A 22,431-nucleotide genomic window follows, 5' to 3' on the forward strand; every position below is an offset into this window, starting at 1 on the left:
GAACAGAAGCAGCGATTCTAAGGTGGAAGGAAGGGAAGTGGATGTTGCTCACAGCACTGTCCTGATATTCTGAGTAAAGTCTGTCATCAGCTGAGGTTGACGGCAGTCAGGCTGGGGCTGGAGCCATTTCCCAAACTGGTTCACTGACGTGCCCAAGATCAAAGAACTGGAAAATGCTAGCTTTAGGACCAGAACCCAAGTCTTCCACCTGCCAAGTTCAGTGGTCTTTCTGCTGCAACGGAAATTCTAAACTTTGTTATTCTAATATGAGATGTTAGGTCTATACTATTTCATCAAGTACCCTTAAATAAGCTATTCTGACTATTTAGGAAAGGACAATCTGCCCTCCATAGGCGTGGGTTTCGCGCACATCCAAGGTTGGTTGAATTTGCGGTTGGGAAACCCATGGATATGGAGGGCAGACTCTACCGTGACATTTTATATATAAGGGACTTGAGCATCTGCAAGTTTTGGTGTCCATGGGGGCTCCTGGAACCAATGCCCGCGGCTACCGAGAGACAACTTCAGTCTACTTTGAAAGCAGCTCGAGCAGTTTGAGACCACTAGTGAAGGACTGAGGATTTAATTTGTCAAGTTTCAAAAATATTAATAAGATGTCTCAAAAAATTAAGAATTATTTTTAAAAGTTACAAATCAAGGCCACCTCTTTTTCCAGGTGAAAATATGCAAAGAACTTTCTAATGGCCTGCTTATTTCTCCAAAATCCTGGAGTAAACTTGTAATAAAAATGATACACCCTTTTTGCATTAGCTTAAGCCCACAGTTTTGTTTAACCTCAGGCCTACTGCCTTTTTAGGCTAGGCAATTCTTTGCTGTGGAGGCCTGTCCTATGTACTGTAGGATGTATAGCAGCAGCCCTGGCCTCTACCCACTAGATGCCCTTAGCACAAGCCCCTCTGCGAAAAGTTGTGACAACCAGACATGTCCCCAGAAGGAGAGGGGGAGGGGGCAAAACTGCCCCCGGTTGAGAACCACTGCTTTAACCTAATGAGGCCAAGTACAGGTTTCACCATGAGGAGAACCCACAAGAGAGGGCTGTAGTCAGGTTGCCCTGTGGAACAAAGACTTTTGCCCACAGAGTAATGACCTCTGACATGGAAGAATCTCATGGGCAACGCTTTTTGGCTCCACTCTTTCCAACTCACCAAAAGAACACAGTGTAAGAAATACTGTTGTTTCATTATCCACTGGAATGAAATCTTATGGATAAGACTCACCGATCTTTCTCAGCGATAGCTGGAGAGTTGCTTGAAGTCTCTGCATGGCCATTGCTGGGTTCTGCTTGTGGACTGCTTTTAGGATCGACAGAGCCCCTCAGAACTGAGAGAAAGCAAATGAGTACTTAGAGACTAAGGATAAACTCAGAAGTAGGCAGGGTTTACTCTCCGCCACACCTCTCTCCCCGTCCTCGTGCTGCTCTCTGACTTTCTGCAGCCTTTGTCTAGGACACCTCATCAAAACTGACCTGTTCTGTGATTACAGGCCTTGCTCAGTACTCGGTCCCAGCCAGCAAATTGGATAAAATGACTCATCTATAGGAAAACAAGCTACCTCTCTTTGACAACAGATATAAAGAGTGGGCAGGTTGGAAGCCCCAAGGTGAGGTAGATGGTGAAGGCAGCAGCACGCAGTAGCTGGAATGGTGCACTGCTAGACAGAGTTAGGAGACCAGCCTCCACTCCCGGCTGGGCTGGGCAGGGCTGCCCGCTGATGAGGACAGTGGTCGAGAAACACTGTCACAACATGGCTAGGATTACGGTAACTAGGGAATCATTCCAGGAGGAACTCAGTTCTGTATTGTGATTGAGGACAGCTTACTGGTGAGTTTCTCAAGAGTCGGGGGTCACAAATACACTTCCTCCTTCCTGTGACCATGGCAGCCATGACTGACTAATCATGGACCCTCTCTCTTGAACTTTCATTCGGCTTCAAGTTCCTTTCTAACACAACGTTTCACATCAGTGGTTCTCAAAGTATGGACCCCACATCATCACGGCTAATCGAGAACACATCTCATGAAGCATCAACATCGCCTAGAGACTTGTTAGAAATGCAAATTCTTGGGTCCCAGCCCTGACCTAAGTGAACCAGAAAGTCCAGGGGTGGAGACTGGCAATATGTGTTTTTAACAAGCCCTTGAGGTAATCAGGATTCATGTTGAAGTTTGGGAGACACTGCTCCAGATCAACAATTCTTAATCCTAGCTGTACATTAGAATCACCCAGGAAGATTTTAAATATGCCTGAACCCAACTCCCAGAGATTCTGAAACTGATCTGGTGTGGGGTTGGCATCATTTTTTAAAAGCTCTCTAGATAATTTTAAAGTGTGGCCAAGGCTGAGAACCATAGTTCCATGTAGTCACTACCAATCCTTCAGGGTTGTAAAGAGACTCTACACTTATTTGCTATCCTTATTTCAGATCATCTAGAAACATCCAAACCAAAATACAACCAATGAAGATAATCTGTAAATTTACCAATTGTGACATATTGTGGAAGGTGCATAAAATATAGAAGGTTGATGTTATAATGATGAAACATATAACACAACAAAAATGGAGTACAGAAAAAGAAATACGGAAATCAATTGTTTTTTGTGTTGTCTATTCTAGAAAGAGTATGCTCTGATTCTACATTATTGGTTTGGTTTCTTAGGCATATTTATCTCTTGTGTAGAAGAAATGTAATGCTTTTTCGCTATCAGTGGTAGATAAGACCATCTGTTGTTGTTATTACTATTGCTATAAACACCAAAGGGATAAAGAGAAAATTTTATATAGAACATTATTACATTTTTATTATTATACACACACACACAAACATTATGACCAAACAGTGAAACAACAATATTAAAAGAAGGGGGGAAAAAAGGAGAAATCAAGAAAAACAGCCTTTTAGAATTTCATGAGCTGATCTCCACCCCTGCCCCCCCGCCCCCACCTTCTCTAGATAGATGAACTCCTCTGGTTAGAGGACCAGGCAGGTTTCCTCTCCTGGAGATTCTAAAACATTGTTTGGCCCAAGCTCACTTGTAATACTGTGCTAAGCAGCATAAAATCAAGAACTGACATAAAAAAAAAAAAAAGAGAAGCCCACTTCAGGGGCACAAATATCTGTTTCCTTATTAAGAAGGAAAATCAACACAACTCATTTTTAACCTTGTTCTCTGGCCCAGTTCAGCAGCACCAAGGGCTACCACTCACTGATCAAACCCTAGATGGTCTTGCCATGTGGGAAGTTGAGGGTGCTATTGTCTGCACCTATTTTGAGATCCTCAGTATGAAAAGGAGCAATTCGGAGAAGAAGAAGCACAAGCAAAGCTAGGAAAGACCATCAACCCCTTTTGGTTTGGGGCTCTCCTTAGGAAGGTGCCCTTTCCACTACCAGGAAGAGAGAAGGCAGTAACACCTTTATTTGGGGCTTAGCAAAATGCCCTCAGTTACTTTGCCTGGGTTTCCAGTAACAACCCATAGAGTTTCTATTCATGTAATTAAAGGGAAAACTCATTCCTTGTTTCTTATTCACTTGCACTTCAGTCATCAAAATATTGATTTTTTAGAGTTATTTGAAGTTTAAAAACCAAACAGAAACTTACAGAATATTCTTATTAAAGCTTAGATGAAGTCTGCCCCTCCATCTCCCAGCTCTGCCAGAAGAGCAGGGATAAGGATTTGGGTCAGAGTAAAGAGATAAACTTAAATAAGAAGGAAGTAATCATTATGTTGTACACCTGACACAAACATAATGTTGTAGGTCAATTATACCTCAATTTTAAAAGTTTTTCTTTTAATGAATAAAAAATAAGAAGGAGGTTGTCAAACCATTGAGTTCAAAGCAAAATCCTAAATTGTCAAATATTGTTAAATATGTCTGGTGACAGTTGGAATCACCTGGCATCTCTCTGGCAAATTAATTGTTAAACAAGGAGACTGGAGAAATGGAGCTATGGAGAAAAACAGTAGAGTAAAATAGGGTGATTCATGCTAAGTGAGTAGATCAGGTTAAAGGAATTAGACCAATGACATGGCTGAGAAAACTAAATGATGAACTTCAATAGTTCACAAAATATCAGACATGAGGTATGTGCAGGTGTGACCACAGAGGCTCCTCCAGACATGGGTCTCCAGTCTTCAGGGAAGCATCCTTATGTATTCTGGTTAAGTGGAATAAAGAAATACTGGGAGGGACTTCTCTGGAGGAGTTGAATCCTTCCAAAATCAGGCTGAACTCTAGAGCCATTCATATTTCCCAGGAAAATTGAGCCAATTCTCCACTGGACCATTTTGAAATAAGATGAAAAAGCATTTGACCATCAGGAGGAAAAAAAAAAGAAAGAAAGAAAACAACATAGCAGGTGTTGCAAACTCAAAATGCCTTTGGGGTCACTCAGGTAACACGAATATGTGTAGTGTCAGGCAGAGGATGGGGAGTAGTGGGGTTTGTGGTGAGCCAGAGGACGTACACCCCATCTGAAGACATTCGGGTTCAATATTTTTGTAAAAAAACAAAACAAAAACTCTGTGTCTGGCCAAACAAAACATACCTGCATGCTGATTGCAACAGGAAGACTCCTATTTCTGACTTCTGCTAGGGAGAAAAGGTCTAGACTGCAGGTCTGTAACAGCTAGACATCCTTTTATGAAAATGAAAAGTGTCTCACCGTCTCCACCTCCATGACTCCTCAAGTCCAAGAAACACTGCTGCTCCTGGGGCACTCCCTTTCCTTTTTTTCCCACACCCTAACCTCCTTGCCCCCAGGTAAAGCTCCAGTTGTGTATTTTCTTGAAACCTAGGCTGGGCAGCAGATTCCAAAGGAGCTGGAAGTGCCCAGAGCCTCGTTACTGGGCCTGGTGGAGAAACTAACTACAAACTCTACCGTGAAATCCAGGGCAACTCAGCTTCTCTTTCCATACAATGCTAGCATTAGCGTTAAAGGTTATATTTTTTAAAATCGTAGCTTCTTCTTCAAGCGGAAGTCCAGAGAACTTAAAACTGAAAAATGGGAGGATTCTAATATTTTTTAAATGTTTGAAAACCACTGATTTAGTCCAATTCTCTCATTTTACAATGACGATAATTAAGGGAAGGCTTAGACCAGATAGCCAAGTTTTAACTTCTTGTCCACAGTGTTCCTTCCCCCCATGAATGTTCTCAATATGTTCCAGTGTCAGGACCATAGAAAGACCTTCCTGAGAAGCTAAACTTTCAGAAGGCCTTAAGGTAAATCAGAGAGAAACATGTCAGCGTCTGCTCTAAGAGGATGGGTGGAAAGGAGACGGCTGGTACAGAGAGCTGCAACTAGACCAGTTTCCCCAGTGAACAGGTAACTGGGCACCCAGGACAGCTGTGGAGGGAGGGCTTGAGCTTATCTCTGTCTACTCTCTCCCCTTCTGTGAAATCACCTTGCAGAGTCCCCTGCAAGGCTGCCCCTGAATTTAATCAGCTGTCACCTGTAGGAAAAAAAGAATGCCCGACAGAGAGTCCATATCAGGTGATCATTTCCAGCTCTGGAATCTTCTTTGGAGTGTCCACAAATACAGGACACCCATCCCAAACCTCTAAGGACCTCACCTTTGTGGTCGCCGGGCTCACTGCAGTCTTGAACCTGGGCAGTTCCCCTGGCGCCCCCTGCAACGGTGGGGTGTAGATCACAGCTTTGGTCTGAAGGGCTCCCTGTGGAATGAAACAAAACAGAATCTTCTCTAGGTTATGCCCTACACCTAGACGAATTACCAAAGTGGGAGATACAGTGTGGCTAGGGAAACCCACACTTTTCTTATGGTTTGAGGCTCTGAGGTGATGAATCTCACCCATGGGTTTAGTGTTACTTTGAAGATTTAATACAGTGTGGTTGTGAAAGGGCACAACTATAGGGAACAGGAGAATTAGTAACTATCTTGGCTGGACTCCCTACTAGCTTGGAGACATTGGGTAGGTTGGGTAACCTCTCTGTCTCACCGATTGCGTTAGTCAAATAGGGAGCTGGGAGACAAATAGAGGTCATGCGTGTGCTAGGCCAGGGCTCCTGGTTTGACAACTGGATGGCTTTCCTGTTGCCTTTCAGTTTCCACCTGAGAGTAAAAAGAGAGACAGGTCTCCTACTTCCCTCCAAACATCTGCTCTAGGGCAGGCCTCTTTTGTCATGCAGTCCTGTTCACTGACCTTTGTGGGTCAATGGTCAATTACTCTGCCATGGAAAAAACAGGCTACACACAATTCTTAGTTGAGGAATGTCACCACTGCAGCTTTTCATCATCCAGTTTAGCTTACTTCGCGTTGATGAACACCTAAATACTTCTCTACCAAGACAGCTGATGGCTTGGGCGTAAAGGTGCTAAAGGGATGTTCCCGGCTGTCCCACGTCTTCTTCCATGCTCCACGACCCTCAAGGTCACAATGGGTTGAAGATGTCCCAACATCTCAGACCACCACCTCAAGTATCTGGAGAGACCAGGTCCTTTCCAACTGGATCCCTTGGCTTTAGAAGAAACCATCCTGCCAGCGGGGCCTCCTCTCCACAGAGGAGACCGTCTTCGGGCTCTTCCCTTAGGCATCAACCTAACTCTGTCCCGTCTCCCTTCTCCCTGGCCTGTGATCTAGACCCTGTTTTCTCTCTCGTCTGCACCTCCTCCTAACTCTGGCTGTTTCCAGTTCTGCTGACAGTGCTTCTAGATATGCCATATTAGAATATTTGGGATCTCTGATCTTTCTCCTTTTTTATTTCCTCAGATGTGGTTTTTTTCATGCCGTCTCTCTCCCTCTTTCTGGATGGCTCTCCTGCTTCAAGCATTGCTCTCCCACCCAGCCATGTCTCTCCATTCCTTTAAGGAGGCCCAGTAAACATTCCCGTGTTAACTAATGCCGGCTAACTCAGACTATACTTAAGGAGGCACACACAGTCCCTACCCTCATGGAGCTTGCATTCTGACACAGAGAGTGAGAATAAAAAGAGATATCTACCTGGAACCTCAGCATGTGTGACCTTACTTGGAAATAGGGTCTGTGCAGATGTAATTAGTTTAAAACGAGGCCCTACTGGATTAAGGTGGGTCTTAAATCCAGCGATTAGTATCCTTATAAAGGAGGACACGTGAAGACACAGAAAGACACAGGAAGAATGCATGTGACAACAGAAGCTGAGAGTGAAGTGATGGGCCTAACAAGCCAAGGGATGCCAAGGATTGCCAGGACCCAGAAGGAGCTAGGAGAGGGGTATGGAAAGGATTCTCCCTCAGAGCCTCCAGTGGAAACCAATCTCAGTGACACCTTGATTCTGGGTTTCTAGTCTCCTGAACTGTGAGAGAATAAATTTCCATTGTTTTAAACTACAAAGTTTGTGGTAATCTGTAGCCCTAGGAAACTACAATAATATGAGATGGGGGAGCTGATGGATGTTAAAGGTTTAACTAGAAGAAAGAGGAGAAAAAGATCAAGTATGTGCATTCAGCTTGAACTGGCTAGCAAGGCGGGGATGGGGTGGTGGGAGAAAAACTAGGAACAGGAGCTAGGCAAATGGCCATTATTTGTATTTAACAAACACAAATGTATGAATTATGATGTTCCATCCATTGTCCTAAGCCCTTTATAAAAATTAACTCATTTAATCCTCATAGGAACTGTAAAAGGCAGAGACCACTATTATTCCCATTTTACAGCTGAGGAAACTGAGGCACAGGGAGGTTAAATGATTTTCCCAAGAAAGTCACACACAGCTAGAGAATGGCAGACTCAGGGTTCAAACCTAAGCAGTTTTGCCCTAAAGTCTGAATTCCTAAATATTACAGGGTACAGCCCATTTATTTAAACATTTAAAAATGATTAACCTCCACTGTCCTATTTTTTAATTTACAAATGGAAATAAGATTCAGACTATTTCATTCACATGCCTGGGCCTTTAAGGGTCCCACAGATTAGCCGCTGCAGAAGGAGGCTCTGGCCTCGTGTTTGATGACCCACCCAGAGGACAGACTCAGGCATTATTTCCAGCAGGGACACTGGGTAGGTTTCCTGGTTGGTGATCTAGGCTGGGTAAGCTTTCCTGCCTTCACCACGGACCTGGCAAAGGTGCCCACTGTACCTGGCAGAGAGGGCACATAAAGATGAGGCACAGAAGCCCAGCCTTCCCCTCCTCACCACTGCGGGCCAATGGCGCGAGGACCCTGTGGCTTCTGGCTGGAGTGACGGCTGGTCAGCAGCCATCTTATCAGAATTTAAAGAGGCCAACTTGTTGGAGGTCCAACAGGCAAATGCCACCAAAAGCAGCACAAAGTCGAATTCTTAAAGAATAGAATCTCATTGACACTTTTTTTCCCCCACTACAGCTGCATCAGAAACCCTGGCCTCCATTTCCACCACACAAAACAAGTCTAGTAATTTTAGGCCTATGAGAGCATTTTCCACTTTGATTCTTCACTACTTAATTCCAGTTATTATTCCAGTCAAACTTTGACAGAGTTCAAAGAAAGTCTTGTCTGGGAACTGCTTTCTCTAACTTGGAGGCTAAGGAGGGAGGCTTTCCCTCACCCTAGAGGTCAGTTTCTTGCCTATCCTGGAGCATCACTGAGGAATTTCTTTTCCATTCCAGCTTCTAGGGACTGCCTCTCTCTTCTCTCCCAACTCCCAGCAGCCTCAGGTTGGATTCATTTCTTATAATTTATGCTCTGCCTGTTTCCAAAAAGGACTTGGGGGGGGAGCGTTGTAGATCATTTGCTCCTGTGGCTGTGTTAGTTGGCTCTATCTTAGTACTCCTGTCAAGCCTGTGGTAGGCGTGTTGGTCTTGGTTCCATCTGAGACCGTCCCCCCTTGTTAAAAAGTGTGTATTTTTAGAGCAGTTTTAGGTTCACAGCAAAATTGAGGGGAAAGTACAGAGATCTCCTGTAACCCTCTGCCCCCATACATACACAGTCTCGCCATCATCAACATCCCCCATCAAGTGTACATTTGTTACGATCGATGAACCTACACTGACACATCATAAGTTCCCATAATTACCCAAATTGCACAGTTTACATTACAGCTCGCTCCTGGTGCTGTACATTCTATGAGTTTGGACAGAAGTATAATGACATGTGTCCATCATTATGGTACCATACAGAGTATTTTCACTGCCCTAAAAATCCTCTGTGTTCCGCCTATTCATCCCTTCCCACAGCTCCTCACCCCCTGACAACTACTGGTCTTTTTACTGTCTCCATAGTTTTGCCTTTTCCAGAATGTCATATGGTTGGGATCATACAGTATGTATCATTTTCAGGTTGGCTTCTTTCACTTAGTAATATGCATTTAAGATTACTTCATGTCTTTTGTGGCTTGATAGCTCATTTTTTTTCAGTGCTGGAAACTATCCCGTCGTATGGATGTGCCACGGTTTATCCATTTGCCTACAGAAGGACATCTTGGTCGCTTCCAAGTTTTGGCACTTAAGAGTAAAGCTGCCTGAATCGGTGCAGGTTTCTGTGTGGACACAAGTTTTCAACTCCTTTGGGAAAACACCAAGAAGAACGATTACTGGATCATACAGTAAGAGCATGTTTAGTTTTACAAGAAACCGCCACACTCTCTTCCAAAGTGGCTGCACCATTTTGCATTCCCACCAGCAATGAGTGAGAGTTCCTATTGCACCACATTCTCATCAGCACTTGGTGCTGTCGGTGTTCCAGATTTTGGCTATTCTAACAGGTAAACAGTGGTATCTCACCAATGTTTTAATTTGTATTTCCCTGATGATGTATGATGTGGAGCATCAGACTGTCTTCCTCTCTTCTGAAGGGAAAAAAAGCCAACATTTTTATGTTGTTTTTGTGACCACCCCCAAAGCGTCCAGCAGAGTGTTCTTTATAGACAGGATGTTCAGAATGTTTGGGGGGAAGGACAGCAGATCGGGAGTCAGGCAGGCTGAATTGCGGGAGGTTTCTTAGCCACAGTCTGTAAAATGGGATAAAACCCCTAACCTACCTCTCAGGGTTACTATGATAATTACAGGAATAAGGTTAGTGGAACTCCTTTGCATGAATGTATGAATTGTAAATAGCCATGCAAAAAGTATAAGATGTTATAAAAATAAGCATTTCTATTGGTTAATCAAGAAGGAAACAACCCTTACCTCTAGGATCATTCTGGCTTCTTATAAAACAAAGTTATTTACTTTCCTCTAAATTTTTCTTAAAAAGACAAATTTCTGAAAGTTTATAGTAGCTTTATTCATAATCACAGGAACTGGAAACAAGTGTCCTTTAGCTGGTAAAGGGACACAACTGTGGTACATCCACAGACCAGAATTCAGCTCAGCAATGAAAAAGAACAAACTACTGATAAATGTAACAACACTGATGACTCTCAAAAGCATTATGAGAAGTGAAAGAAGCCAGACTCAAATATCTACATACTGTATGACTCCATTTATATGACATTTTGGAACATGTAAAATTACAGGGACAGGAAAACCATTAGTGGTCACCAGAAGCTGGGGGTGGGGAAGGGATGGACAACAGAAGGGGCACAAGAGAACTTTTGGAAACGTTCCTTTTCTTGATTGTGGAGGGGGTTACCTGACTATATGTGTTCACCCAATTTTATCAAACTGAGTTTTACTCTGTATAAATTATACCTCAATAAATCTGACTTGCAAAAAGTCACCAGAATTTTTTAAAAATAAAAGGATAAGTCCTCCTTATCCTCAAACTGGATTGTTCCTGGACAGCAGGATGCAATTGCTTCTAACCCACGAGGAGGAGAGTCTGGTGAGGAAAGCCTTGTTGTTGACGAGGGACCCTTCACAATCGTTTGCATCACTGACCATAGCTGGTTTTGACACTAAGCACTTGGCTCAAAGTCTATGAAATTAGCAGGCTCTGGTCGCTTGTACATCTCACCCGTCACAACTTTATTGATGAGAATGGCTACCAGCTGTCACCTCTGCCTCTGCCTCTGTGCTGGGTGATTCAGACTTCATGGCCACAGCAAATCAAGCCGTGATCCTGCAATGGCTCTTCATGTTGGGGTTTGAACTCTTGGCCAAATGGCTGTCGCTCAGTTGTTATGTTGCCAATCACCCGTCACTGTGGGTTAAATGTGACAGGCTCACCAACATCTTCCAACTCTTCAGACATCTGAAAGGCGACTTGCTTTCCACGCCAGCAAATCTGGGTGATATTTAACTCCTGGATTTTAGAATTTCTGACTTCTGGAAGGAGGTGAGGAGGAGACTTGTTATTTTACAGAACAAGTTGCAGAAGGGCCTCAAATCCCTGAGTGGGAAAAATGATGTCAGGAGCACACCACCTAAGTCGGAACAATTTTGAGGTCACTGAAAAATGTATCCACACAAATGAACCAAGCTCTCAGCGTGATGGAGAGTAGCTCTTGATAAAAACAAAACCACCTGAAATCTTTCACATGCTATTGTTGTATTTTAATTTTTCCCTGTCAGATAAGCAAGACATAAGTTAAGATTTGGAAAATTCTCTTTTATAAAGGCTTTATTGTAACTATTTGAGATTTGACAGGTACTATTTTTTTCTTCTCCAAAAGTGAGAGAAATAGTTTCATCTTTTTGAAGTTATAACATTATTATTCTAATCATAGAAGAGTATTTCACAGACAATTTTTTTCCCCCTCAAGTTAAGTTCATACTTAGGAAGGGGGAACAGAGAGGAAACTAACACTTACTGAATACCTGCCACGTGCCGGGTCCCATGCAGGATGCTCTGTGTATATCATCTGCTATCATCTTCACAACAGTCCTGAGAATTAGACCTTAACGAGCCTCACTTTATAGCTAAGGAAACTAAGGCTCAGAAGTTAAGTAACTGCCCCCAAACCATATGACAAATGGTGGTATAGCCAGGATTTGAAGTCAGTAGTTCTGACTCCAAAGTCCACATGCTTAGGATGGTATATAAAACTCTCCCCAAAGTTTTGACTGGTACTCTATGTCCATGTGCCATCTCCAAGATGGAAACCATCTAGTAGAGCATGTTCTACTAGGAAGAGCACTGGGTAAAGACTCAGAAGAGGGCTCTGATACCAGTCATTAGGCTCACGTAACACATAAGGGGAGACAACTTATGTAGACTCTCTGTGCTTCTGTTTCATCTATTTAGGGGGAAACAAAATCTGCCTTTGTACACACAGGAGTCTTTTGAGGAAAAAAGCCTGATAATTCTTGCCATAGCACAGTTAATTTTTCCCCTGAATGTTTCTGTACTGTAACTTGGATAGAGCCCAATAACTAATAAGGGTTAGAAAACGTGATACCACATTTTATGATTCTATGTGAAAAAACATGAAAAGACATAAAGGCAACTCGAGTGTGTTTTTGACACCATTATTAATCAATTATTACTGATCATAAAGTTGTTGCTTGACTCAATGTTGAGGTGGTAAGGATACCATTTTGGGCACTGCCTTTTTGCAGCCAGATTCTAGAGCTCTACATGAGGTCCATAAAGGAGGAAGCGATTCCAAACTGAAGAGGTTCTATCCATGGGCTTGCTCTGAAATTTAATCTTGAGTCCTGGGGTGCCAACTGCTGCGCCGAAGTTTCATCTTGAGCATTTCCATGCCATGTCAGTATGATATCGGGCACAAGTGGACGTCAAACCCACTTTGGCTTTGCAGCTTCTTCTCTGTGCATTAGATGAATAGTACCCTGCCCTTTGGGTGTTTAATTCTAACATAGGCAATACTTTGATTCCATAGCAAAGGACATGCCTTTGCATCACAGGTTATTTCATGGCAAGAATTCTACTGCTGTGCCCCTTGAGGTTTGGCAGATCCCATTTCTCAACAGAAACCCTGAAGCTACGGCCAGGCCTCCTCTCCGCTATAAACCACTTTCTTGAAGCCATGCTTCCGGGGCTCTCTGTATGTCCTGACCCTGCTCACAGACAAGGCACATTTCCCCAAACTAAATCACAATGCTTGTCCCCCCAAACACTTTCCCCTCCAAAACGTTATGCCTGTGGTTGTCAGACACCAGCCACAGACCTTTATCTACAGAGAGTTAGAGAAAGCCAGACAGTGCAAGTGGACTCAGCAGGACCCTTGTGTAAGCCTGAAGGGCACCCTGCCTTTGGTTAAGCAGAGCTTTAGAAGACAGTGGAGCTAGTGTGAGTTGACAGTTCACCTCAAGCTCAGATGCTCCAGTTAATTCTTTCCCCTAGATGCTGCTTTACTGTTGTGTGGAAATGGCCTAAAACACCAGAAAAGGATAGGCAGCTGGCTCCTGCCAAGAAGAGTTCACAATCTGTCTTCTCTCACATTTTGAGGGGTTATATTTTTTTGTGCAAAATGACCAGGAATCTTTCTAAGAGATAGAAACGGAGTGAGTAAAGAAACATTGGAATAGAGGTAGAATGACAAATAGAGATGCCTAAAGGAGTGACAAAGGGCAGCTTGTTTTCCTTCTGTCTGTTCAAAGTGGACTTTTCTCTCGATGGTACGTTCGCTTGACTCTCCTCTACTGTTTGGCTTGTGATCAACAACCTGCGTATGCACAGATTCGACAGACTGAAAAATACCTACCTAATTATTTTCACCTTCAAGAAGCATGGGCCATTCTCAGTGTACATCCTCAGCTATATTTTATAATGATTTTGACTCTTTGGAGTTTTACACAACTCCCTTCCATTGAACGTTGACATAATATAGAGGACCTGATTATACAAACAGCATCCATTTGAGGGAGAGAATGCTTTTTAGCCCTCTGTACTGAAGATAGAAAATTTGAGGCCCCAAATGAAATCCTATTGCTCATCTTGGTAGTAGCTCCAACATAAAGGAGGTAATTAAACAGTAGTTGAAAAAGTGAATGAAAGAAAGAAATTTCCGAATTTAAAATATAGTTGTCCTGCACACCTAGGGGTATTTCTGGAAATCTCGTTCTAGGAAATTATTGTAACCACCTAGTCATTGCCAACCCACCAACAATGCTAAAGGAACCAGCCTTTCAAAGTTAGAAAAGACCAGGAGGAGGCCTTACCCTGAGAGAGATTGGAAAGTTCAGGCAGTTTTAAACACTAAAAACTTGGTTCCAACGTGAAGTAGGGGTCGGGTTTCTATAAGAAGTTAACCTGGAGGAGGCGCAGAGCCTGTCTGGATTCTCTGCTTGCTTTCCTCTCTGGAAGCTGCATTTAAAGCACCTCTCATTGGCTGGAGTCACATGATGCGCTGCCCAGAGGTTCCAGCTGCAGCTGGTTTAAAACGCCTGCTCACAGGCTCAAGGAAGAGGCCCCCTCAGCCTCCGCACGGTTGAGGCTGCCGCTCCAAAAAGCACTCCCCCCAAAGGGCATCAGAGGGACAAACGGCCGTAGATTTTAGTGCTGTTATCTCCTGGAGGACCGAGGAGGGGAGTAAGTAGGAAGCTGACCAGAGGACAGAGAGAAAGAGAAAATGACAATGTCCACAGCACTGAAGCAATTAGATGAAAAAGTGCTATCAACCAATGGGTTCTTCCTGCTCCAGGGGTGGCTGCGGGGGACAGGCGGGAAGGGAGGCTGGAAAAGCCAGCTCCTCCTGGAAACACTCTTTGCAGTTCCTTCCCAGCCTCTAGGGCTCCACTGTCACCTACTTGAGGCTTTTCCCCTGTGACATGGGGAGCCCAGCACTTTGCTCTCGCTTAAAAAAAGATTTTGAATTAGAGGGGCAATTTTTTTTAAATTGTGCTTTCAAAAACTTAAAAGACTGAGACACTGTAGATATTTTTTTAAATTCCCTGCAGGTTGTTTGTTTTGATAGTATTTACTGAGGAAGGTATGCAATTTTAGTTGACAAAATCTAGTTATATCCACTTTCTGAAACTTAAGAATTCATTTAAAAAATAATAGATTAGTTAGATGACTAATAAGGACCTACTGTATAGCACAGAGAACTCTACTCAATACTGTCGAATGACCTATATGGGAAAAGAATCTAAAAAAGAGTGGATATATGTATATGTATAACCGATTCACTTTGCTGTACACCTGAAACTAACACAACATTGTAAATCAACTGTACTCCAATAAAAATTTTTAAAAATAAACACTAGAAACTCGAAAAAAAAAAACAGATTAGTGATGGGATGACATACAACTATTAGTTTTTACTTAGAATACCCCATGTATCTGAACACTAATAGGTGCTCAATTATTTTTCTGATTAAAAAAGTACATTTTTAAAATTCTTTGGTGTTTAAAGGACTGTGTTTTCCTATGGTAAGAGCCTATTATCAGCATTAATCAATAATAAAAACACAATAAAGCATGCCACTTCTCACCAAGGTGACATTCAAAGTGGTTTCCCTCCCTGCCAAAAAAAAGAAACTGATAAAGGATACTTTTGCCCAGATCCCCAGCTAGCTCTCTCCCTGCAACCCCACATCTCACAAAGGCCCTTTATTGCCGGCATAATGTTCTGCGCACAGGAAACGTGCGCGCATGTGCCAGGCGTGGTGTTTTTCCGTTTGTTTTCTCTTCCAGCATTGCTCCCTGGCTGGTGAACAGTTTCGGGCCCACAGAGATCTCGAGACCACCAGCTCATGTATTTGAAAGGCATCTGTTTATTTTGAAAATGCAAATGTGGCCTACCTCAAAGACTGACAGGCAAGAAAAGACCCACGGAGCAAAGGGAGAGGTTTCCAATCTGGAGCCCTGTCCCTCCCTGTATCACACCCAGATCACTAGCTGTCAGAACCACTTAACAAGCTCCAGGAATCTGAGTGAAGGGCCCACAATTCAGATGAGAAGGCTCATCTCTCCCAAGACTAGCTAGGCGGATCGTTCCTCACCTGCTTCAAAGTACTGATGAGGTCACTTCCAAAAGGACCCTGGGCCTTTGAGATGGCGGCTCCTAGGCCGAGGACTGCCTGGAGGAGGGCCCGTAACAGGGACACCGGCCTCCTAACAACAGCAGCCCGGTCCTGGGGACGGATTCCTGGAGAAAGCCCGGGAAGGTTAATACCTCGACTTTGATCTCTGTCAAGGCATACCAGCAAGAATTAATTTACATTTCAGATGAAAAAGGTTGACAGCATGAAAAGGCATCTTGTTTCTGGTATGTGAATGTGCCGTAATAGATCGGGAATTCTGAAAGGAAGTTCTGAGGAAGCTAAAGGGATAAGCCGCGCGGCTGCTTTTATTGGGAAGGAGATGAAAGGAAAACAAATTTCAATATGTGCTGCTCTGTAGCAACATGTAGGCCAAATGCTTCCTAAATTTCAAGGGCTGTTCTTTTAAAACTATGTAACATAGCTCAGCAACACGATTAAAAAAAAAAAAAAGACTATCGGCCAGAACTTGAAATATAAACAAACACATAGCACAGAATCTAAATTTCAAATGAAATGATTTGTTGAAAAAAATAATAAATTACAGAATAACCTTAGAAAATATCCAGAAACGGCTGCGTTATGATAACATCCCTAAGCCACTTCTGCAGGCTTCAAAAGTAAGAGCACCCCTATGTTTGGGGCTTGTTCTACTTGAAATGTCTTAGTGGCACGAAGAAGAGCTTGGAATGAGAGGCTCATGCTTTGGGAAGAGCACACCCCGAAACGGAGACTTTGGAATGAGTTGCTTTGCTTTTTAGATCAACACATTGCCTTTGACTCTAAAGATAAGGAAAACATTCTCAAGTAAAAGTAAACTGCCCGTAAAATTGCAAATGTTGTTACCCTATCTAAGTATCTTTACCACTAACACTGAACCAGCGCCTCAGTTCCTGTCCATGGTGTTGGCTGAAGGGCAAAGTGACGCTGCCTGCTTTTGCTCTGGCTGCCACACTCTCCTGCCAAGAGGGCAAGGTGGCGTGAGTACCACCCTCAATGACTACATGCCCGCCTAAGCCCCTGCGGACTCAGAAGCTCCCGATGCCACTTGATAAGCAGGAACGATGGCTGCCAGGCTAAGAAGGGGGGTGCTTGCAAGGCTAAAGGAAAAAAAGAAACAACAAGAGGAAGCTCCTTAAAGAAATGTGTTCTCCGTGGTCCCATGAAACAAAAGTACCCTCCCATGGCACCTATCCCATAGGTGCTGCAGTGAAGAGATGAAACCCTGACTGTCCTGATATGATGAGGCTGCCCACTTGTCTGTTCTTATGCAGTGTTCACTTGGCGATAACAGAGTGCAAACAGGGAGCCCCCTAAAGATGATTTTCAGAGAGAGAAAATTTGATTTACGATCCCACACACTTTATTTATGGTCAGTGGCTCAACGATAGATAAGCTCAAAGTTTATATCTGAAAATGTATGTTGGGCTTTGGGCCAAACGGCAAGATCAGTCCAGCATCCTCTCTTAATGGTGGGGGCAGGGGTGGGGAGTACTCTGTGTGTGTGTGTGTGTGTGTGTGTGTGTGTGTGTGTGTGTGTGTGTGTGTGTTGGGCAGTGGGGAGGTAGAGAAAAAAATGCACTTTGAGTTGTCTTTCTTAAGCTGCAACTAGAATTGCATCCTTCTTCCTGATGCTTTGAAGTTGTAGAGCTTAGAATTCCTAGGGGATGGTGTTAAAAGTTACACATTTGGATTTAAATGACACCCCTTCCTCCCAGATATTTTGGTTTTGAATGAAGTCGTCAGGTCTTTACCGGGCCACAGAGTTCTGAGGAGTGTCCCTGGAGCCAGGCTCTGGGCAGGGACCTCCTCGAAAAGGTTGCAGCTGTTTTATTTAAACGTTTGCTTCATGCGTGGCAGTATCTGAAACCCTCCCCCTCTCCCTGCTGCTGAGTCCACTGGACTGGCCACTTCTCTCTCGTTCTGTCTCCGACTTCTTGTGCTCTAGGAGCTCCTGGTGTGCTCTGTGGGTGTTTCTTCCTGAGCCTCAATTAGTCACATGCAGCTCCAAATGACAGAGGGAGCCGGGCCTCGCAGCCACCGTGGGTACTGCCATTTGCAGAAGAGCAGGATGACCTGGGAGCCAGGCACCAGAGCTCGAGGTGCTCAGGCAGCCACAAGCTGCCCTCACCCTGTAGGGCCCAAAGGACTGCCTTAGCCACATACAGGTCTGGGTGTGGGAAACTCAGTTAGCCAGGAAAGTCCCTGAGCTGTTCCTATCTCTGTGATACCAAGAGACTGGTCAAGCATATAATCAGAGAATTCCAAGGTTGGAAGACGTCTTTTAGACCTTTTTAGCCAATGCTCTTGTTCACAGACGAGGGATGGGTGACTCCAAGAGGGAAAGGGATTTGTTCAGTCGGCAGTATGCAAAGTGGAATCTATCCAAACTGCCTGTGAACGAATTCTCGCTCTGTCACTGACTAGCTGTATGATCATGGACAAGTTACTTCACTTCTCTGTGCCTCATTTTCCCTCTCTTGTATCCCATAAACTTTGGAATACAAGGGTACCTACTTGGAGCATCCTTAGCCAAGTACGGCATGCAGCCAATTCTCACAATTATCACATGGGGGTGTGTGTGTGCATCAGAACAAGCACTAGAACCCTCCCTCACTAGAACTCTTGACTCCTATTCCAGTGCTCCTGAATTATTAACATTTCAGCTTTTTGAAACTCCTATGAACTTAACCACAGAATATTTCCAAGTGGACACTATGAAAATGATGTTTTAATTACCTGCTTGAATATGAACAGCAGACTCTCTCCTTCTGTTGCTTATTTTCTTAAATTTCCTCTGAGCATCATATCCTCTCCAGGCTAAAAATATAAAACCATGTGCTAGGAATGACATTAATTTAAGAATGTGCCAGAGAATTGATATAAGCTGTTTTCCCTCCAATCTATTACCCCTCTCCTCCTCCCTCCTACTTTCTCACTGAACAAAATAAGCAGAGCTACGTGAGTGATGGTGGGGAAGAGGGGCCTCTCTGTACTCTCAGCTTGGCCTCCGAGATGCTTCTTGATAAGGAGTTATTTTGGTTCAGGCAGTGAGTTTCCAGAACCCTCTGGATTCCACTTATGAATCACTTGGGACCCCTATCTAGGTAAGGTGGGTCCCTGTCATTCCAATCCATGGAGGAAGCTCTGTCTTCAGGACTTGGGGGGTGGGAGAGGACTGGAATAGCCCAACCCACTCCATATTTTTTATTGGGAGGAAGGAATAAACATGAAAGTTGAAGGAGAGAAAAATAAATAATAACGATTAGTAGCATCACAGTTACATTTGGTGAGGGAGGACTATGTGCAGAACTGTGCTCAGGGAGGGAATGCATGTGATAGGAAGGGAAAAGGCACGGGAAATGGATGCAGAAACGAAGAGAAAGGAAAAGGGAACCTGGGGGCAGGGGGCGGGGTGTTAAGTTCTTCAGACAGAGAACCAGGGCACTGAGCCGCTACCAGGAGCATGACCAGCTCTCCTTTTTGTTCTCGCCCTGAGCACCACAGCTCTCCAGTCGCTGAGTGAGGTCATGAAGTCCGGAGGGGACATTATGATGCTGGGTTATGAGAACACAAAGGAATTCATCTACTGTGTTCAAGACCTGGGGCTTTCACAACCACTCGAGATAGCACAGGAACTCAAATGCTGTTTGTAGCACAAATGACACACGTGTCTGTAAAGAGGCACTGACTGGGCTGGGCGTATGACAGAGCCTAGTGATTTGTTCCCTTGGTTTACAAGCTCTGTCTGGGGTAGAAAAGCCTCATGGACGTGGCAGTAGCAATTCTGATGTTGAAAACCTGGTAATGGACCTGAAGTGTATACGATGCGGTTAATCTGGGAGCTGAGGCACACGTCTGTGTGATTTGGGTATTACATCCATCCACTGCTACTGCCTCTATCTTGCCTCAGGTAGGGATGGCTTGTTTGCTTACCTGGAGGTTAGGGACCATGGTGGTCTTGCTCACGGCTATATCCCCAGGACCTAGCACAAGGTTTGGCCTGCAGTAGATACTGGATATATATTTGCTGAAGCCAGGAAGAAAGGAAAGAAGAAGGAAGGAACGGAGGGAGAAGAAGGAACCACCGAGAAGAGCAATAGGAGAGTGGCCTCAAGTACTTAATGAAATGCCAAGATTCAGGACCGTTTACCTGACTGGATGGCGACGGCCCCCTTCTCTCTCTTCTCTCTGAGTCTTTTGTATCTCCTGGCTCCAAGCCACCCCTTGACATAGGCCTGCAGCACAGCCACTCTGCCTATGACTTCCCGCAGTAGCAAATTTAACTGCTCAACATGGTAGTACTTGAGAAAAACCTGAAATGAGACATCAGTTTTAGCATTACGTGGGGGCTCCCAAACAGAAATTCACTCTGCTCCAACATATTCTTAATGTAAATATTAAAAGCATCATCTAAATAAAGTTTACAGTGACTTGACTTATGCTAACATTACTGACTTCTTGGAAGCAAATACAATTCCCCTTCTAAGGTTGAGCCTATGTGGGACTATTGATATAAACAGACGATGAAGTTAAGAGGGTTTTGGGAGATCCTAAATGTTCTCCAGGCCAGCCTCAGTTTTGCCATGAGTTCCATTTTCTCAACTTGATCTCTTTTTCCACAGCTCTGATGGAGGTGCTAACCAACAAAACTGACCCTCGGCCAACAGAAGTTCAGAGGGATTGGGGCCTGGATGACCCACAGTGATCTAATTATTTCTGCTGAGGGGCAGCAGTGTTGCCATCCACACTCAGGCAAAGGCTGGCTTTGTAGGGCAATTCAGAACGGACCATAAAAACCTGGGAGCCTGCAGGGACATGATGTTCCCCTGAATGAAAAGCTAGACATGATGAGACTACTAATCAGAGTGGGCAGGAAATATCACGAGTCTAAAACAAATGCACAAAACTATAAAAGATACTCATTGTCATTCGTATAATTTGTGTATTTGCCTGCGGTGCTGGAATAAGCAGCATTGAAAAAGGGACATTTAAAAATGAGCTCAAAGATCTCATTCTAGAAATGCTAAATGGTTCTCACTACATGCAGAACAGGAGGCAAACTCTCCTCCTCTGGTCACTGAGGTCCTGGGACTCCTGACCCAAGACCGGCAAAAATCACTGTTAGCTTGGGGTCTTGTCTGCTAAGCTACACAATTTACAGAGCTATTCAAATCACTGATAAGAGACAAAGGTTCACAGCAGAGCAACTCGAGTGACAATCTAAACAACAAAGAAAGAACTACCTTTGTTTTTCCCAGCAGCCAGTGATCTAATCTGGACTTTTCCAAGATAGCGACACAGCTCTCTTTGCTAGCAAGAGGTGTTTGATGTGCTCTGAATGCCAAATAATAATACCTACAAAATAAGAGAGTGAAATAAAGCATTTTTAGTCACCATTTGATTCAGTATAGTAGAATTACTCTGGGCCCATTGACATATCTTGTTTTTTAATATCAAATATTTCTTGAGCGTCAATAATAGTGTACTAGGTAGTGGAATATATACAATTCATGCTTATTGGCTCTTACCTACTTTCATATTTTCTGCTATGTGTATTTTCCTTTTAATATTGCTTTGTAATTCATATTCAATACATACTTGGCATATTTTGCATGCAAAATCAAAGTATCTAATCCTTTAAAAAACTGAAATTTAGACAGCTCTCCTAGTAAAAGTCATCATTTTAAATGTTAGTATTACTATTATAAAAATAATTTGTCATCTCATTGTATAAAATTTGACTCTGCTTTGAAAATCCCATCTGAAGCAATATGTAGATAGCAAAAATGATCATAGCCTAATACGACTAATTTTGTCTGTTAAGCTACATGTCTCTCTCAAGGTAAAAAGTTGGCGTGTTTTCTTGAGACAATCACCAAAACCACATTTGTCTTCCTAAATTACTCATTTTAATGAACTTCCATACTTCCAGATGAAAGAGTTTCTGGGTAGATTCAAAGAACACCACCAAAAGTGTTTTTCTCTCCTTTTCTTTCTTCTCCGTGTGTGTGTGTGTGTGTGTGTGTGTGTGTGTGTGTGTATGTCCATATATATGTCTATGTCTATGTCTATGCATATATATGTATATAATGTTGAATACATCCTTTAGAAAACTTTACCTTAGTTTTTCTTTTAAAAACTTTTAAGGATCTTTCCTCTGCTCTTTGCTGCCATCTATAATTAAATTCTACTGCTTGGAAGTTTAAAAATAAACTTAATTTCCTTGTCAGAGGATTTTCCTGTCATTCCTCAGAAAGGGTGATCTGTTATTTTAGAATTGCTTTAAAATATAGAGTTGTTTTTACTTTTTAAGAAAATCACCAAAACATAAAATATGTCCTTTCCTCCTGCCAAATATTCCCACGTCTTTTTCTGTTTATGGAAAAATAAACACACCCGATTAACACTTGAGCCATTTAAATTTATCTTAGTGCTACAAGACTGTTTCACAAGTTAGGATTGAATGCTGAATTTGCTGAAAACATTTGCATTCAGAGATCCTGGGAATGATTCCAAGGCTCTGGGTCTCTGTTTCCACCTTTGAGGAGGAGGCGCAGTGCTCTCTCAGAAGCCCTGAAAGGTGGCCAGGACCACGCTAGGT

General features: G+C 43.3%; 1 protein-coding gene across 1 annotated transcript in view; it reads right to left on the reverse strand.

Moving 5' to 3' along the window:
• MYO3B (myosin IIIB) overlaps positions 1-22,431 on the reverse strand; it is a 407,025-nt gene that overhangs the window by 105,966 nt on the left and 278,628 nt on the right. Inside the window, exons 26-30 of the mRNA XM_027128624.1 lie at positions 21,074-21,185; positions 19,981-20,143; positions 18,567-18,647; positions 5,594-5,695; positions 1,239-1,341 (exon numbers count right to left, since the gene is read on the reverse strand). Of these exons, the coding sequence (XP_026984425.1) occupies positions 1,239-1,341; positions 5,594-5,695; positions 18,567-18,647; positions 19,981-20,143; positions 21,074-21,185 (561 nt within the window). The remainder of the gene's footprint in view (positions 1-1,238; positions 1,342-5,593; positions 5,696-18,566; positions 18,648-19,980; positions 20,144-21,073; positions 21,186-22,431) is intronic.

Source organism: Aethalodelphis obliquidens, unplaced genomic scaffold (genome assembly GCF_003676395.1).
Source record: "Aethalodelphis obliquidens isolate GAN/ISIS:26980383/991018 unplaced genomic scaffold, ASM367639v1 scaffold2, whole genome shotgun sequence".
In the NCBI taxonomy this organism is placed as follows: Eukaryota; Metazoa; Chordata; class Mammalia; order Artiodactyla; family Delphinidae; genus Aethalodelphis; species Aethalodelphis obliquidens.